The sequence below is a fragment of the Halictus rubicundus genome, chromosome 6 (assembly GCF_050948215.1).
Source record: "Halictus rubicundus isolate RS-2024b chromosome 6, iyHalRubi1_principal, whole genome shotgun sequence".
NCBI lineage: Eukaryota > Metazoa > Arthropoda > Insecta > Hymenoptera > Halictidae > Halictus > Halictus rubicundus.
In genome coordinates, this window is record NC_135154.1 from 1,641,179 (window position 1) to 1,661,562 (window position 20,384).

The window sequence follows — 20,384 nt, forward strand, 5'->3', positions numbered from 1 at the left end:
TCCAATACGATATCGATATCAAAGCAGAAGTATCAATATTAAGGGTCGGCCGATGCTTTGGAATCGGCGGCAAAGAGATCGACTATTTGGGTAAGTGTCAAACAGATATAGATATTCCGGTAGGTATCAAATAAGTATCGATACTTTTGTTTTGATATCGGTACCGTATTGGATTGGTGTCAATTCAAGAAGTATCGGTATCGAAAATTGATACAAGTATCCTAAACTTTGATATACAGGGTGAGTCATAAAAAACAGAATACTTGATTTTCTTTGTTGGTATAAAAGATAAACGAAAGTTTCAAAAGTGAAATGAAACCGTTCAAAGGGGATAATACGATGATATCAACAGATTTTGTGTTTAACGTTTTTTTTTACGTCAGTTTAAGGTCGTCGGTATTTTTTTTAAATAGCACTATGTTTTCTTAATCTCATTATGTGATGGCTAATACTATGAACTTGAGATGATCTTGAGTGCAAAAATTAAAATAAAATGACATCAAATTTAACCTTTTGCACTCCGCTGTCCCCTCTCATGGGACATCGTAATTCTAGCATATCACTCGGATGTCCCCTCTCATGGGACATTAAAGTTTAATAGTGAGTACGGAGAATTAAGTTATTTCAGTGCAACTTTTTGAGACATGCATGTTTCCCTGAAGTTTTCTCTTGAAATGGCACAAGAAATCAAATCAAAATATAGTAAAATTACTAAGATATATAAAAAAAATGTCAGCGGGTTTTGTGTCAGAAGAGAACGTGAGAAGCGTGCTCACGACGGTCCGAGCACTTCTCTTGAAAAGAGCGATGAGGAGAATTTGTAGAAGAAAGCTCGGTATGCGAGCATACCTCGCACTGTATAGAGGGTTTTATAAATATAAATAAACAAGTCTAAAACAGGAGGAAATGACTGTTGTGACAGTCAATAAGCCTGAAATGGATCGTGCGGATCAATACGCTTCGACGTATTGTTTTCTCCGTAAGTCGCTGAAATGGTGCAGGAAGTTACTTTTTTGGGGGTTGGAAATGTGTGTCATTAACTCCTACATTATTTACCGCATCTCAAAAGAAACAAATAATCAAACGCCAATGACGCACCACAAGTTTGTCAAGGCATTCATTGACCAGTTGAGAGGTGATTTTCGTGAATCGAGAACGCGGCCATCCACATCTTCTGCAGACAATAGATTAGATAATAAACTACATATTCCCGATGTGAGACAAAGAAAACGGGATTGCATTGTTTGTTCTGACAGGAAAACACCTGGTGGCAGGTGTCAAACGACTTATTATTGTCAAACGTGCACAAATCAGCCTGCAATGCATATTGGGGAGTATTTTAAGGTTTATTATACTGTACAAAATTATAAAAAATAAAATACTGATTTTTTTGCAAATATACATTTCTCGATGTCAACCAATTCATATAAGTCCAACATCATTATAATACGTTACTTGGTTCCAAAACTATACTAAATATTACGAGGGTCTGTAAATGCACGTTTCTGCCACAAAGTAGCGCTGAGTAGCTGATAGACAACGTCCAGAATGGTTCAGAGTGCAAAGGGTTAAATGCGATTTTTATTTTATTATCTGTTCCAAGTGGCGACCTTCAGCAGTTGTGCATGCATGAAAACGTTTGATAAGATTTTCAATTGCATTTGGATTGTTTCAGGTGAGATAGTTGCACAGGAGTGAATAATTTTTTCTCGCATGATTTCAGCCGTTGTGGCTGGTTCTCTATAAACATCATTTTGTATTTACCCCACAAAAAGTAATCAAGGGGAGTAAGATCTGGTGAGCGAGCTGGCCACAGAACTCCTCCACGTCCGATCCAACAATTTGAGAATTTATTATTTAAGAACTCTTTCACAGCACGTGAAGCGTAAGCTGGATAGCCATCGTGCTGAAATGTGACATATCTGCCTGCGTTTAATGTACTGGGCAGAAAGAATGGTTCTATTATTTTATTGTTTACTAATCCGCACCGTACGTTGATGGTCCATGGCCGTTGCTTATCAATTTCTCGTAACTAGAGCGGATTATTATTGCTCCAATAACGCATATTTCGTAAATTCATTTTTCTATGGTTTGAAAATGAAGTCTCGTCAGTAAATAATACTTTATGAAAAAATTGTCTATCCTCCGTCATTTTTCAAGATTATTTCAAGATCCTAGATCGTTGAATTCGTCTCAGCATTAGCCACCACGTAATAAGATTAAAAATACATAGTGCTATTTAAAAAAATACCGATGACCTTGAAACTTATAGTATGGTATCGATAATATCGATACGGTATCTGTCTTATCACTAGTTGCAATGTCGCAGAGTCGCCAGATCAAGACTTGTTCCCCCACTTTAATTTCCCCTTCTACCGCCCTATTACCCACGCTTTCGTCGCGGCCCGGTCATGTAAAGCGTTTCGCGTCTGTCGTGCATACTCTGGTACTGGCAGAAAGAGAGTAACTTTTACCCCTCAATGAATGCTTCCTCCCCTTATCTGGCAACACTGGGCCACACACTGTTTCTTGCCCCTGTTCTCAGTGCCTACCAGCATCTCCCACCATTTGACTGGTATCCTATGAAAGAAGTATGTATCGTGTGGCCCGCGGGACCCAGTTCCTCGGCTCTGGAGATAAAATAAAGCTAGGAGTGATGCTGAAGAGTGGGAGGACCGGCAAACTAATGGTGGGATTTGCGTAGCGACGGCGGTGAAGAGGTTGCCCAGCTCTGTTCTAGGCTCTTAGTAACGCATTGTTGATAGGGTTAGCAACGAGTTGATATAAATATCGGTGGATTACAGCGGAGCGTGCGTTTACGCTGCATCTGTGGGAGAGAACGAGGCAATACCACGGCCGTCCACGCGATGGAAGAATACCTGGGAGCAGCCTAGGAGAGAACAGGGGTTATTCTTGGACGCCTCTCGGGATACATGGGAGAGGATGGTTAGGAAAGCAAGCCGCCCGCCGATAGAAAAAGAACGGGTAGCTTCCGGTTCGTCTGGACCTTTCGGAGAGGATGGCTAAGAAAGCCGGCCGCCGAACGTACAGTCAGTTCAACAAGAGCGTGTCGTTCCTGATTTTGTCACTGGATGACGTATTTGTTTAACATTCGGTTACTTTAATTGTTTGAACACTTGGCTTCAATGCTTTGAGGTTAAACCAGTAGTTTGGGATGTTATCTGCGTTGAAGGTGATAAAAATAACAATGAGTGCAGCGTACGCTAGTCACTTCGAAGCGGTGTTTTTTGTATCCATCCAAAATGTAAAAATGGCATTAGGACACAATTCCATCGAAAACGTGTGGGCAGCAATAAAGGTCAAGCTCAGGGAAAAGCGAGTGCTCAAGCTGAAACAACTGACACGTCACATTCGCCAAATATGGAGGTCTCTACCCGAAACAATGGTGAAAAATATCGCAGAAAGTATACCTAAACGGTGCCAGATATAATGGTGCAATCGATAATGATGGCCACTGGACAACATACTAAGTAAATGCATTGTAGTGCATTATATTGCTTTTTTTCAGAAAATATTACCGACACGCTCTTGTGGAACTAAGTGTACATGAGAATATGAGAGAGTCCGAGCTGCTACCATTTCTCCAAAGCGAGAGTACAGTTGAAATAAATCGGACGCCCGCTGGTGGAGTCTTCTACTATAAAATTATTTCTGTGTCCTCAGAAATCACTACTCCTGTGATTTCGAACCTTCTACCTCAATCCATGCTGTACAACATGCACATTTTTGCTTACAATATTTCTAAAATACAGTACAAATACTTTTAAAATGTCCTTACGAAAATTATAAGATTGGAAAAGAAATGAAATGTGTGATTAACCCTTTCGCTACGGCAGCTCCATCCGCCGAAGTACCGTCACTGAACGGAAACTCGCTCCGGAAATATGCACAGTGCATATGTGTGGTTTCTGTATATATGTTGTTCTAAGTCTTAAATAATAACTGTGCTGAATAAAACAATCATTGCTCTAATGTAACAAGTATATTTACTGTCGAGTGGATTCGATAAAATATTTGGTATAAAACAGTAAACGATCGTCTTGATGTTTGTAGTTTATTGCATAATAGGTTTGGATATGGTTTCAACAAAGAGGTTCTGCCGGTAACGAAAATGTTGCCATCGACTGTAGATGGCATTTGTATACTCGTCATTTCGATGCTGCACATATGCGGCGCCCGTACCCACAGGTCGTTGAGTGGATGACGCATATTTGCGGCGCCCGTACCCACAGGTTGTCGAGTGGATGCCGCATATATGCGGCGCTCGGTGCGAAAGGGTTAATGGGAAAAAAGTTAATGTGTCCGATTAAAGGGGTTACTTGTGTAAATGTAACCGAGCCGTGAGACGAACGGAGAGGAACGCGACTTTGTAGAGGTGCTGGTTGGTATGTATGTATGGGATTTTGTGCGTAGATGCCACATCCTACCGCAGTTTCAGTCAGTAGCACGATGTTAGAGTAAGCGGCACCCACGTCCGTTGCGCAACTGGTTATTATCAAATTTCTCACGAAAGAAGGCGTAAAACCGTCCAAAAGTTTGAGAAGGCTTAAGGCACAACACTCGGTAACAACACCCTTAAAAAGGCTTAGCTGTACGCGTGACATAAACAATTGTTAGAAGGACACGATACTGTTGAAAATGAAAACCACTAATGTCGTTCGAGGACCAGCGTGAGACGGGAGACAATTCGCACTGCTAGCTGCCTTCTCGAGGATGACCGTCGAATAACAGTTACTGAAATTGCTTCTGATGTCGGAATAAGCTACAGCAGTGCTAAAACGATCATTGCTGACACTTGCATATTGTCAGAAAAGACGCGTATTTCCAATTCGAGACGTTATCCTGCTTTCCGACAACGCCCGGCCTCATACAGCTACACTACCACAACGAAGTGTTAAGGATTTGATCTGGCCTACACTGGAACACCCTCCCTACAATTTGGACTCATCGCCCTGCGATTATGGGCCACTCAAAAAAGCACTTGGAGGACGGACATTTGACGACGATGCTATTTTCAAAGCGTTCTTGCGCAAATGGCTCGTGTTACAACCACCTTCATTTTACGATAGCGGCATAAAAAAATTCCTATCCGCTGGGAAAAATGTGTTTCCAAGTCAGGAGACTACGTAGAAAAATAAATTTCAAGATTCATATTTTTATGATGCTTCAATAAATTAAATAAAAGTTCCGGTTTATATTTGATCCACCTAAAATTATAAGCAATATTAAATATCAAGAAACAGTAACACATACCACCTAAGCTATTTAACAGAACAACAGATGCGCTGCCCAATTCTTCGTCGCCAAATTCGTCAGTTACCGTGAATTTGCACGTCCATAGTCCCAAATCCGAATGATCGGGTTTAAATTCTAACATGCATAGTCCTGTACCATAGTTCATTTGAATATTATACCTAAAAATCCAAAGAAACGCTTAAAAAAATTCAAAAATTTAAAAATCCCCGAGATAAAAAGATAGAAGGTACCTTCTGCTTCCGCTCATATTTTGATAAATATGAATCTTCAATGCATGGTTCCACTGGCATTGTACTTCCGGTAACACAGTTTCCACTTTGCACGCTAGCGTGACCATTTGATGGGGCACCGCCCATACTGCCATAGTCACGGGTTCTAAAAATCATCAATCCCGTTTTGTAATCAATCTTTCGTTTTCTTTTAGCTACTTTTATTTTTTTTTTTACATAATTACTGAAAGTATCAAAGCATTCCGAAAGTACCAAAGTCTTCTTCGGTGCAAATCCTTAGAAAGGAACATAGATCAAGGCGTGCGTTCGGTGCTCAAATTGTGCGCAAGCAGTTTCGTGTGACTCCCTGTACATATAGGAACAGTGGATTACTTACAATTCCTAGCAATTTTTAGAAATATCCCGCTATCATAGCTGAAGATGAAAAGTATATCATGGTTTAATGCATGCCTCAATATCGAGTGACTTCTGTTTGAAATGTCATGTTATTAATCTTTAAAAATGTGAGAAAATATTGAATCTATGCAGAAGGTGGTCAAAAATCTTCAAACAAAATAGGCACCATACAATTTACTAAAAAATACAAGATGAGTCTGACTTATCCAATACAGTGTATACTCGATATATGTCCAAAACACGCGTCTGGCCAGGGACATAAATACGTATATCGGCTGGAACATACTATTTTCTGATACACTGCTGAACGTAGGGAAGAACAGCAAAGCTTGAGTGACATCGGTCGCCGAGGAGTGTAAACATAATACGGATGGGGTGTATCGATGTGAGACCACTACTAATCCAATAACAAAACTTCTTTACTTTTCATTATTTTTTTATAGGACTTTCACCAACATATTCGTGGCATTTTTCTAGTGAAAATGATACCAAATGTGATATGATTCCGATGATAATTACTTGTGTAATGAACGACGGAAGTTTCGGACGCAAAGAAGGACAGCCTATGAGAAAGAAAGAGACGCGGACTGTCGAAGCGTTTGGAAATGATGAAAGACTGGCGTGAGCTCAGGTCTTTAAATCAAAACTTGAATTTTTTATTATTTATTATTTTTTTACCATTTGGATCATATTTACACTAATTTTCTGTTAATATAATTGTAATGGAAAGTAACTTTCATCGCTCATTACACAAGTGAATATCAACGGAATTATATCATATTTGGTATAATTTTCATTAGAAAAATACCACGAATATGCTGGTGAAAGTACCTTAAAAAATAATGAGAAATAAAGGAGTTTTGTTATTGGATTAGTAGTGGTCTTCTGGTCTCACATCGATATACCTGACCCGTATTACTCGGTGACCGAGGTCTCTCGAGCTTCATGTCTCTTCACGATACCCCGCGGCAGTGGGGACAGTTCTGGGACTTTTATCGGCTAGATACTTGGGACATATATCGAGTAAATCCATTTAAGTGACTCGTTCAGCAAACACGTAACAGTACACATTCTATTAAATGATATCATCGAAAGTGTGCTTTCACTTTCGATTTTACACCGGGGGAAGTTTGTATAGCTCATAGAAATAATTTGCATGTTAGAGGTGAATAGTATCCGCTTCTGGATCAACTGGCGAGAACGATATATTATCTGCATTGAACCATTATCACAAATGTAGGGGTGCAAACACAATTAGTATTGAAAAGAGAATGATAATGACACAAAGCGCAGTGAAGTTTTCGTATTACCATTTATTCAAAAGTAATCTTTTACAATGCCGGAAACCGACGTTTAAACGCACAAGAAAACGCACGATCCAGTTTGGATGGCGGATTCTCGAATTTGCTCACTTTGGGAACTTAACAGTAATTCAATGGCACACGAGGATAATAGTTAGAGAGGCGTTCTAATGTTTGATTTGTTGCACGCATTGCGGGGTCCCGTGAGCCGGGCCCTTCGTTCCGCCTCCGAATGTTTCTCGCCATGAAAGTCGCGAGTACCACTTTGTGCCTTATAGAAGTGCAGTGATACGCTTCGGATGCTATAATTGAATTTGCGAGTCACGTGTTATCGAGCAACCAGGGTGTTGCGTTGATCGAAACAACGCGTCGCGACGGTGAACATTTTCATAAACAGGGAAGCTTAACGGTAAAAATTGTCTACTTAACATTTAATTTAGCACGTTGCTGGATATAGAGTGAGCATAATAAGAAATATATGGTAGTATCTTAAAATCCTGTTTTGTCGTGGTCTTATCACTCTACGATTAAACGCGATGCAAACTTTCGCAGTGTTTCTGTATTCGCCGCTAGATTCGTCCAGTCGACTTTTCTGCCCTTTTGACAATTCTCTAACGGGTTCTAAGTTTCATTAGCACGCAAGGGTCTCCTCGAGGACTTAGCAAATAAATATTCTTAAATCTTAACATTAAAGTTTCAAGTATAGTCTTTTTCTTTTTAAATAATTACTAACTAATGCGCGCCGAATCTTACGTATTACGTATTTTCCGCTTCTGTGTCCGAGTCGCGAAGAAAATTGCTTCGCCGTTTGCTAAAATTCTGTGTATGTCAGACACCGTTGCTTTGAAAAAAACCCGGATTCTACTAACTGGAGTCTGGTTAATAACTAGACTGCAAATTTTTTATGCAAAATAAAAATGGTGTGCATCAATTCTAAGAAACAGCGGCCAGTAAATAGAAGCTTGCTTGTTCCTTTAACCCTTTGCACTCGAAGCCATTTTAACTCCCAAACTTCTCTATATATTTTTTCATGCTATACATACGAAAATGGTGCAATTTACTCGTACAATACTGAAATGTTTAGTAATTTATTAAATAAAAAGAAATTAAATAATGTAAAAAATATTTTGAATAATGATACAACAATTTTTAGTGGCGCTTTACAGTCGCCATTCGAGTGCCAAGGGTTAATAGTTTTGATAAGATGTAAATGATATATTTTAAAATTCTTTTAATCTTCGCACCACTTTAAATTACAACAACTTATTTTTCTCATAAATGCATGCAACCCGCAGTCCAGTAATAACCTACTTCACTTATCATACATCAGTTTGAGTTATGAACTCAAAACTATTATAATAAAAAATATTTACGTTTACGTCTGGTTTACATCTTGCGAAACGGAAGGGTTTTATTTGCATTGCTTCTTTCGTCCGAGAATGCATTATAAAAATAAATTGTATAGAAAATGCACAGTTTCGAAATGAATTTTTAAATTTGATTAGTCATACGAGGGACTGGAATATTTCTTTCAAATATATTCGGCATTCTTTTCCGACAGCTCGAAGCTGTCGATTCGCCTAAAATACGGACGAAATACAGTGTTTACTCTATATATGTCCCAAATGCCTAGCCGATAAAAGTCCGAGAACTATCCCTTCTGCTGCGGGGTATACTGCACGCGGGGCTTCTAAAGCTTCGCTGCCCTTTTCTACATTCGGCGTGAATTAAAGAATAGTATCTCCTGGCCGATATATGTCCTTGGATAGACCCGTGTTTTGGACATATATCGAGTAAACACTGTAATTACTATTTCGCCTAAACGGACGAAATAATTAAAAAAGAAAACTTCAAAGTGGACGTTCACGTTACACGTGGTTCGCCGAGGTTACGCAAAACGGCATCGCGCAGATAGATCAACGTCAGTTTGGTTGGGAGCGTTTTTTCAAAGCGTGGTTTTGAATACTTTTGCCACCGACGGCAACTTTCTACAATAAATAATACGAAGAATGACAAGAAACGCAGCGAAATCGGCCGCCAAAAGGTACACGCGCGATACGTTTCGCGTGCCTAAAACTACGGTTATGCTAAATATGTAATTCAGACGATTAGCTTGTCGTCAGTATACGCGGCTACCAGCTATGCTAAATGCGAAATCATTTGAGCGTAGCCCTGCCGTTGAGCACATAAATAAGGAAGGATGAATGACATTGAGTGATAGATGGTATTTGACGAAAAGTGCACATTCGCGAGCGTGCCGTTGTGACCGTGTAGAGGGAATGCTTATTAGATTTTCCATAGTGAGCACAGACTCGTTGGATGCGCGTCGGGTACAACACAGTACAAGAAGTTAATCATAGACATGAAATAATTGTTATTAATGGGACGATCTCGGGATATGTTACATGCTTGCCGTTCTTTCTCATGATGTATCCGATGCACAAGGAAAGCGGGCGGAATCATGAATCGTCGATCCGTTGTTAAGTTTCCAGGCGTAATGGCCCTCTAATCCCTACCGTAAATCATCGCGAGCAAAACAATAACAGTGACAGCAAAACAACGACACGCGAATAGGATCTAATACTAATAAATGCAAATTTGCCGCATGGCAAATGCGTGGTAATGAGCAACGAAAAAACACCTATTATCTATGTTAGAATCATTGATTCAAATAAAGATTGCAAGGCATTGCAAATCGAACGATGGAATTTAGAGGAAAAACGATAGAATGATATCCAAAGATAGAACGCCTCGTTGCGTGCGCGCGCGCGCGCGCGTGTGTATCGATAAATATTTGCTTGTGCTTCGCGAATTTTTCAAGTGGAGATATTCTTTGTACGTCTGCTTCGGCGACGGTGTACACGTAGTTGATAACTGGTTCCCAAGCGATAGCGCTTTCCGTATACGTACAGAATCGCGCGAACATGATATCGTACTTGAAACGGCATGCAGATTCTATCACCACCGCGATGCCTTCACCCACAAAACAGTCTTCGAGGAACCGAGACGGAATTTACTTCGACAAGGAAACACACTGAAGCGCCAACCGCCGGTTTTGAAGAAATCATACTGACAAGTGAGATGTAGTTCTCGTAAAAATATTCAACACGTGTTTTTCATTTGTTAATCCTGTAGAACAGAGCTGTTCGGCATCTGCCCGTATGGGCAGCAATTTTCTTGCCCTAAGCAGATACAGAACGGCGGGCACTAAGGCACGCCCGTGCGGACAAGGCTGCATGTATTTGTCACACGCATTGTCACAGTCACGTGGCCAGCTACGGAGCCAGTCCGCTAAGCCATTTGTCCGTAGCTATCCGTAGCTGCGCCCACATCGGCGGGCGCCCTTGCCCGCTAATAGAGCAGCTCTGATGTAATAGGAGTAACAACAACTCTTAAAATTAAGGCCTGTACACTTATTTTGACGAATGTGTCCATGCAAAATGGACATTTTATAATTTTTACAGTTATATTAATTATTTCAGAAGACTGAAAATTGTGTTAATTCATACACACTTCTATCTCTAATAGTTTGTGAAATATTCGTCAAAATAGATTTACAAACCGTAACTTTAGGAAAAGTTCCCCCACCCCCACCCCACCCCTTCAACATTTAATATTAGCAGTTAAAACCGATGAAACTTCATCGATTCGGTGATTGGCGCTTCAATAAAGTTCTTGCGAGTTTATAATGCTAAGATCCATAATAGATCACCAATGATTATCACTATTGCAATCAACTGCTCCTAACCGCGTCCTCTAATGATAAAGCTCGTGATATATCGGCGAACATCTTTAGATTTTTTAAACATCTTCATTGAAATCTGTTTCAGCGAGTAAATGTTTCTTTCTGTGATGTCGATCACAAAAATATCAACGTTCGTTGTACGATCTGTCATGCACAGTAATGTACACACTGCACAGGGCAAGTCACTTGACGATTCAATCGAAACATTTCGTAGAATATGAATGCCACAGAAAATCACGCGAAGGTTTCAATAGGTTCAACAAGTCTGACCATAAGTTATTGTCTTGGAACTAATAGGAGCGCGATAACGTTTTAAAGCGTGCTCCGATGTATCATCAGAGTTATAAATATTATGATACTGTAACAGGATCGGTGCTAACGATAGAACTATTGACGCATACATCGACCCATAGTCGCCAGATCAAGATTTGTTCCGCCATTCTAATTTCCCCTTCTACCGCGCTATTCCCTCATGCTTCCGCCGCAACTCGTTCACGTGACTAACCCGGTTCTGGCATAGAGAAGGCTTTCCCCCCTCAATTCGTGCGCCCTCCCCTCATCAGGCGACTATACATGGACCCGAGCTTCAGCCAGAGAATACTTTAGTTTTGCAAGAAAAGTATAAAGCAGACCTTCTTCACTTTTAATATTCTACAACTATGCTACGGCGAAAGAATTTCAGAAATATTTATCGGTTTTCCGTGGCTTTGATAAATTAGAAAAGTATACTCTATCTTCGTGTTTTATAGTCCAGTGACTCGTGCTGTACAATAATACGTAAAGCACATAACATACTACGCTTACACTGTACACACTTCAGGATCTATGGCCGATCGTCGATTTTGACCACGTCTGAAAGTCCTCGCAAGGAACGCTTTTGTCGATTGTCGATACGTAGCGTCGCGCGATTACATCGACCACAGATCCGAGGATCGATGATTCAATAATGTTTGACACCCTCACCGTGGAAGGAACGTCACGAACCCATCTCAGGATTCGATGATACCTGGTTCCAGGAGGCTGAGCTTGGCCGGCGGCGCATCCGTGTAGTTTCGTCTGCCGCGTATCCTGGCGCCGCAGGTCCAAAGTCCTTCCTGTTCCGCGAGAGCGTGGCTCAATCTGACGCTACAGTCCCTAGCTTCGGTACCGACCGCAGGAAACTGCTTCACCACTACCGTGGTGTTCGAGTTCACCGGCGTCAGAGACCATCGACACTGTTCCACCGCCGATGAGGTTACGCAGCGAAGGAGTACGGACCCACCGGACGATATTTGTATGTCCTGCGAGAGCTCCGAGAATTTCACCTCGTCTGAAATGATTTGTACGTTGCGTTGTGAGTCGTGAGCAGAGTTGTCACAGAAAAGGTCTTTGCGCTTCCTACTCTACAATCAGATTCCCCTCTAACGACTCCCTGCACGAGGAGAATATGTGACAGCGGTTGGCTAGCAGGCATTAGCTGCGGTAGTGGGAATAATGTGACGTCACGAATTCTCCTCGTGCAGAGTCAGTGTCGTCAGATTAAGCCTTGTCTCTCACTCTACCCTTCCCCTTCTAAGACGCTATTCTCCCTCCCAGAGGGAGGGTAACAGTATTTCCCTCAATTCTAGTAAATTCCCCTGATCTGGCAACACTGCAGAGAGTTACCAGAGGAGAATCGAGCTACGTTCAGTGGTAGAAGGAGAATCACTTAGCGGGGAATACATATCGTCTGGTAACTCTGGTTGTGAGTGTGAGGATACAAACGAATTAAACATTTCCTAAAATGTCAACATGTTTTATAATAACAATTCAGGAAAATGAAGATCGACATCAGCAAACTAATCATTACATTGTAGTAAATAGGGGATTAATAGAAATGCTCACTTTTTGTTCGCTTTTTTATTTTTAGAAGAATCAACCATAGATGAATATTTTCGTTGCGTTACGAAATATTTCACTAGCGTATCCTCTACGATAGGCGGCAACAGCAGACGGATTCCGTTTCGGTCAATACCAACCCTAATGTTCACTGTAGCCGCGCTCTGATTGGTCCTTGTTTTTCGTGAATAATTCATTAACAAAACCGCGAGGAGCATTTTCGTAAAGGAAGAAGTTACTTTAAATGATCTCAGGAATAACCCCGTTCCAGTACAACATTTTTGGGACACCCTGTATACATAGTTGGCTTCTTAGTTCGATATCCCGATGTACCTAAATGTATTTTCAAGACTATGCATTCTAGTTTTCAAATATTTCTCATTGTTAGCTTTCGTTTATTACATATAATACACAATTGTTACTGGTGAATGTTTAAACATTTGTATGATTCTGTTCTACTTGCAATGCTGTGTGAAAAGATTTGTGATTAGAATGCAAATATGTATACATAACAGTGTGCAGCAACGAATTTTGTGCTCACCCTAAGCAACACTATATTTTATTATAGGAACAGTTCCGAATATTTTTATTCGGAATAAGTTCTTGCTACTATTTGACGTTTATAATTGGCTTTCATTTCACTCTTTTTAATTAAAAATATAAAGCAGTCCTCGATATACAGTTGCTCACGAAAGTAATCGAACGCTTTTCGAAAGATTTTGAAAACATTGAAATTGGTAGGAATTATATGAAAAACTAAAAACGACACTTTTTAAAACTTTTTTTATTTGAGCTCGTAATGAAAACTTAAAATGTGCGTTTTGTAGACCTATCTTAGTTATACACACGCTGAACATTTTGTTGGAATCGCAGTTTTTCATGGCTTTTGGTCAGTTTCAGCTTAAAATCCGCAGATTCTAACATCTTTCAAATTTTCAGCATGTATGTATATAAGTAACAAAGATTTACAAAACACATATTTTAAATTTTTATTCCGGACTCAAATAAAAAAGTTTTAGAAAGTGTCTTTTTTATACGTTTTACACGTTCAGTGAGTACACCAATGCTTCAAATTGCTCCTAAAAACTCAAGCTGTTTGGTGTAATTTTAAAAAAGTTATTCAGTTTTAAAGGGCATTCAGATACTTTTGTGAGCCACTGTATGTTGGATTGTTTACAAGGAACTGTTCCACAGTTATGCGATATGACAACCGCATAAATTACAATTTGAAGGGGTGAGTGTATATATATGTATATATGTATACAGGGTGAGCCACCTAACGTTTACGTCTCAAATATCTTCGTTGTTTTTAAAGATATGTCAAATATCTTAAGAACAAAGTTGAATGGTTCAATGGGGCTCACACGATGCCATAAGAATATTTGTTTCCATGTTATTTTTTTCTAGAGATCTGAAGGTCACATTCATTTCTTTTTAACGGGACCACCCCTTTTTAAACACCTACGATGATATTCCCTTTCATTAAGAATTCAGTGATTATAATTGCTCAAGGTCATTCAAGGTCATAGACAGAGGAAACGTATAAGATTTCAAATATGAGAGCAGAATATCTGTATTTTATAAATGTTCGAAATGATGACCGTTTACATTGACACATTTTTATAAACGGGCCCTGAAGGAATATTGAAAACTCGTCAAACTGTTGAAAACGTATCTTCAACTTTTATTGCAACTAACTCATCTATACGCCATCTTTTAGCATACTTCACAAAAAATTGTTTACATCTTATACGTTTCTTCTGTTTGTAACCTTGAGTGACCTTGAGTAATTATGGCCACTGAATTCCTAACGTATCTTTACGAACAACAAAAATATTTGAGGTGCAAACATTAGGTGGCTCACCCTGTATGTACGTGGAATGAGGAACAAAACAGTTAAAAAAGAAATACGAAAAAGGAAAGAAGTTACCTTGTTCGAAGACAGTAAGTTTGGCGTAGGGAGAAGTCAGTACTGTATTGAGAGAACTGATCGACACCTGACAGGCCCACTGACCCTGTTTTTCGGTGTAAACGTGTGGTAGAGTGAGCGAGCAATCTCTACCAAGGTCACCATTACTCGGAAATTCCTGAGCGACGACTTCTGGATCGTTTCCGTGAAGCGGTTTCCAGGTCCATGTACATTTCTCGACGCGACTGCTCGTTATGCATTTCAACGAAGCCTCCGTACCGATCGGCGCGGAAGTGTCCATCGGCATTTCAACAAAGCTGACTTTGGCTGAAATGATCGGAGATAAACAAATTGATTAACGGTACCGTTCTAGCGAACAACTTTCCGCGTGGTCCCTCCAATGCTGGATTTCATGCGAATTTGTTAAAAAATACAGTGTTTTTCGATATATGTCCGAAATATCTAGCTGATAAAAGTTCCAGAACTATCCTCACTGCCGGGGGGTAGACCCCTGAGGGGCCTCGAATCTAGAGAGACCTCGGCTTAGTAATGGTCTCCTGGTCTGACACCGATATATCCGACCCGAAATATGTTACACTCCTCGGCAACCGAGGCCTCTAGTGCTTCGCTTTCTTTTTTTACGTTCGGTGTGGATTAGAGAATAGTATCTCCTGGCCGATATATGTCCCTGGCTAGACCCGTGTTGTGGACATATATCGAGAAAACACTGTACCTTTCCAATTAGTAAGTACAGAACTTGATTAACGTTCGTAGAAATGAACACCATGTTTGTGTCGAAGAATGTCACAATCGAGACTAATTATACCTGTAGGTAGTAGGCTGACGGTCGCCGGAGGTGCCCCATGAAGAATTCCTTCCGGTGATAATCGGACACCGCAGGTCCATAGACCTTCTTCTTCGTACAGAATGTTTTTGAAACGCACAGAACAGTCGTGATCGGCGTCTTTATTCGGGTTAAATTTTTTTACTAACAAAGGCTCTTGACTGGAATTTGTGGCCTTCCAGGACCACTCGCATTGAACCACTGGCTTATTCACCAGGCATCTGAGCAGCACTGACTCACCGGGTGCTACTTGAATTCCTCTGGATAGTTGGACGAACTCGACTGAGAAGCAGGGACGAAGACAATTAGATACTAGCATAGTGATAGGAAATATTTAATATAAATTTTCACGTAGGAATTTATGATATGTTAAAAGTATTCCCTTCTCCATGAAAATTTTTATACAAAATGTTTCAGATAGGAGGGATACTTTTCTTTCAAGGGTCTTCCATTTTAGTATCGTAAAGAGGATAAGAATTATTGGCTCTGTCTTTTAGGCCAAATCGTGTTGCAATTATCCTGCATATGGATTAAGCATCATTAAAAAAAAAAAGAAACAACCACCACGAGACACTTCACATACATGTACTATGCGTCCATCACGAGATGGCAGTGATTTCGACAGTGAGGCGCAGGAGGATCTGCGAGACCTCACTTTTGACGCCAGGCGGCGGATCCCACTCTTACGCTTAGGCTCTGGCGGAAAGGGCCGACATAAGTGCTCAGTGTCACCACATCGCTCTGTTCCAATCACGCCTGATACATGCTTTGCCGTCTTCATCAAGCAATTCGGCCAATAGCGGAAGACTATAATAGAAAGACGGCCAATAGATACCTACAAGTTTCTCACTGCCACCTCCTGGTGGACACATAGTACAATAAAATGTCTGTACCAGTTTCAGTGGCGGATTTATACTTCTGCTACCTCTACATCTCAGCTCTCCTTAAAGGGCCAACGCCCTCGTTCGCTTACGCTTTCTCCCCATAGGTTTGTCAATAGCACAAAGCACAGAATCGATAGTACTACCCTAATTTTGTTTAATCTATTTTTCCGATATGGGGGGAGTTAGGTACTTGCATTCTGCTTGTAATTTCATACAACGTCATTCAAACATGTTATTGTTATTTTTAAATTGATTAACATATTCATTTATTTGTTTTTATTGTTGTGACTTGTGCCTTCGATATTTTTCCAAAAATTGACTGCCTCTGGGCTACAGCCCTTATAAAAAGCCCCCCCCCCCCCAATCCGCCACTGACCAGATTTCCCATTTACTTTTTGATTTTACTAAAAAAAAAGTGGTAAAAAATATCAATATATTCCACATTCAAAGATACGTAATTTTTAGCTACAAATCTTTATACAAAGTTCTAGTTCTATAAATTATTTTATGAAATATAAAAAGAAAGAAAGATTGATCTCGTCGATTACAATGTTCTTTCGGGTGAACAATTATTGACGTTTGTCGGAGTAAATATTTTTTTTTTGTATTTTACAGAATCGCAAATTCTTTTTGCAGTAACATCACGTCCTCTCACCTTCCGATATGAGAAATCGAATAGGATTTGACTGTGTGAATGAGGAATTCGGATCGATCCTAGCACCGCATGTCCAGTATCCTTCTTGTTCCGGTAACACATTCTTGAACTTGATACTGCAATCGGTGCTGTCGTTACCAAAAGCTGGGAATCGTTTCACCTCGAGATTCCACGGTTGCGATTGGTTTAACTGCCGCCAGGACCATTGACATTCACGGACAGGTGACCTTATCTGGCACATTATTTGCGCCGAGGATCCTGCTGGTACTTCGACAACGTTATCGTATTTTGCAAATGCCACCTGAACACCTGCAAAACAAGTGTAGATACGTTCCTTGATGTCGGCACTTTACACGATTCATTTCTGTTATACAAGGTTGTCGCAAAAGTTCTTTCTTATTGCACAGCAACAGTGAAGAAGACAATGCATTGCTTTGAATCCTTTACTTGTGAGCTGGGCTTTCTAAGATTTTACTGAACTTTTAAAAAATATTATATACTGTGTTAAACTATACTATTAATACTATATTTATTGCAAACGACATTTTATAAATGTTGCTTATCTTATTATCGTAATTATTATGCTTGCTTGGGAGTTGTGGCTTGAAGAAAATGTTAAAGATGTTACTGTTCAACCCTTAACTGGTACTGTCGCAGTTACACTCTTCACTCAGTATAACTCCCAAATATCTAGCCGATAAAAGTTCCAGAACTATCCTCACTGACGCGGGGTATACCTTGTGAGGGGCCCCGAAGCTTGAGTGGCTTCGGTCGCCGAGGAGTATAAACATAATACGGATCGGGTATATCGGTGTCACTACTAATCCAATAAAAAAAACTTCTTTATTTTTCATTATTTTTTTTTATGGAATATTCACCAACATATTTGTGGCATTTTTCTAATGAAAATGATACCAAATATGATATCATTCGATCATATTTGCACTAATTTTCCGTTAATATAATTGTAATGGGAAGTAACTTTCATCGTTCAGTACACAAGTAGCTGTCATCGGAATGATGTCACATTTGGTATCATTTTCATTAGAAAAGTGCCACGAATGTGTTGGTAAAAGTCCCATAAAAAATAAAGAAATTTTTATTATTGGATTAGTAGTGGTCTCACACCGGTACACCCGACCCGTATTACGCTTACACTCCTCGGTGACCGAGGCCACTCGAGCTTCGCTGTCCTTCTCTACATTCGGCAGTGTATCAAAGAATAGTATCTTCTAGCCGATATATGTCACTGGGTAGACCCGTGTTGTGGACATACAATCGAGAACACGGTAATTAGGTTGTTGCATATGAAATCTCCGATTTGGAACAGTTCCGTTTAACACGTTCACGGACAGTAAAAATTTCAGTGAGCTGCAAAAATAGACAGGCAATTTTTCTTGAAACTGGTTGTACTATACGAAATCTGATTAGAAATAAACAATAATAATAAGTTAACTGTCATTAGTAATGACAAATGAAATGTATATTAATTACAAAAACAAATCTCAATTTGAAATGTAATATTAATTACAAAAACTTAAGGTTGTATAAAATTAAATGAATAAAAATTGGCTTTAAAATTTGAATGCTATAGCATTTGCGTTCGTGAACGTGTTAACAAGCACAATTCTTTTCCAAATCAACTTATTAATCAAAGCAAACACCATACAGTAAGCAACATATTCTGTCAATGAATTAGAAGTTTCTTGACTGTAAAAGACTGTAAAAAGAATGCACAACAATCGAATTGATCGACGTTGAAATAAAATTGATTTAAATGTAAAATTAGATATCTTAATAAAAACTGAAGATAGAAAGATCAGTTAGTTTTGTATCTTGAAATGATACATATGAAACTTGGAGATTGTAATATTCTTGTTCAAAACGCTTCATAAAATTTGCATTCTAAAATCGGAAATTGCAACAACCTTATATTCTTGGATAATACTACCGTATTTAACGGTCACGTAGAAAACAAAATAGGACTTTACTAAAAGAGAAATGCAAGACTCGTAAGCCAGCCAAGTAGTTGCATACGCGCGCGGTTCCTCCGCTATATTGAAAATGTGGGTCAATTCGTGGACCAAATCTTGAGACAAATCGAGGACCAAAACGTGGGTCAAGCGAAGATTACGGGAAAAGACGAACTTGAAGACATATTAAAATGATTGTTTTATAATTGACTGGCTTTTTAATGAATGGTAACAAATATGAAGAATTATCGGATCATAAAGTACACTCCTAAAAAAACTAAGGAGTTACCTTTCAATTTTTCACTTATAGAAATTGTGTTTAAAGTTACCGATTCGCATAAAATGAGACTAATAGCGGTAGTTCATCACTTATTCGTATCCCCACCTAACGACGTAAGTGACGAAAACACCCGAAGACAAACCGAGGTACGCCGATATTACCTTATGTATGTACGTATACGGGGAATGCCTATACGCACATAACTGAGATTTCGACTTCTGATATCGGTAGATGCGATTTCCCGAAATCGGTAACATTAAACGCAATTTCCATAGGTGAAAAATTGTCCTAGTGGGTTCATCAGGTGCTCAATTGAATCGGCAGAATCACTGCTTCAAACTGACCTTAAGATGATCGTATTGCGATCATTTATCACCGAGATATAGCCATTTGAATGAAAAATGGAAATTGTACATATTTAAGCATATTTTCAGAAAGACCTGGTATATCGAAATGTTAATCAAATTGAAAAACAAAAGAAGTTCCTTCAAGATAAAGAAATTCTTTTTCTATTGCTTTTTTGTACAAGATTCTACGAAGATTTTTTCGCTTTCTAGAGCCAGTTAAAGTTAAAAGGACAATATTTACTTCACTGTTGAATAATTCGAAAAAAAAATCGCACAGTATTTGGCAACCAGGTATTTTGCACAGGAAAGCAGGCGCTTTCAAATGATGTTAAGGCGATTTATCCAGCAAATTTATCTCACCCGATGTGATGTCAATACGTTGAACAAAATTTTGTGTACCTTTAAAAGTCTTCTTTATAACGCTATAACTGTATGAAAAAGCAACATAGCTAAAAATTTGAAAAGAGCATCTGAAAGTAGAGACTTCACGCTTTCAAATGATTGTTTAACGATATCGACACAACAATTTTTTCCGGACTTATTATCATTTGAAATTGACACAATTTCTCGGGTTTGTAGAGGTGATTCCTTAATTTTGTTGAGGAGTGTATTAGTCGAATCGATCGATCATACCGAATGCGACTCGATCTTGAATCAGAGATTCCAAGAGACAATGAACATTCCAT

General features: G+C 39.4%; 1 protein-coding gene and 2 long non-coding RNA genes across 5 annotated transcripts in view; 1 reads left to right on the top strand and 2 right to left on the bottom strand.

The window, feature by feature from the left end:
• The window catches only part of LOC143355031 (obscurin-like protein 1), a 59,306-nt gene that overhangs the window by 1,057 nt on the left and 37,865 nt on the right, over positions 1-20,384 (bottom strand). For all 3 annotated transcript variants that reach the window (XM_076789479.1, XM_076789476.1, XM_076789477.1), the window contains 6 exons: positions 17,099-17,407; positions 15,542-15,841; positions 14,737-15,042; positions 11,956-12,258; positions 5,508-5,652; positions 5,275-5,435 (listed from right to left, as the gene is read on the bottom strand). In XM_076789479.1, coding sequence (XP_076645594.1) covers positions 5,275-5,435; positions 5,508-5,652; positions 11,956-12,258; positions 14,737-15,042; positions 15,542-15,841; positions 17,099-17,407 — 1,524 coding nt within the window. The remainder of the gene's footprint in view (positions 1-5,274; positions 5,436-5,507; positions 5,653-11,955; positions 12,259-14,736; positions 15,043-15,541; positions 15,842-17,098; positions 17,408-20,384) is intronic.
• LOC143355039 (uncharacterized) lies at positions 12-2,134 on the top strand. Its single transcript, XR_013082435.1, has 2 exons — positions 12-90; positions 1,724-2,134. It is a non-coding gene; the product is annotated as an uncharacterized LOC143355039 (long non-coding RNA).
• LOC143355038 (uncharacterized) lies at positions 5,755-6,451 on the bottom strand. Its single transcript, XR_013082434.1, has 2 exons — positions 6,126-6,451; positions 5,755-5,853 (listed from the first exon to the last, which is right to left on the bottom strand). It is a non-coding gene; the product is annotated as an uncharacterized LOC143355038 (long non-coding RNA).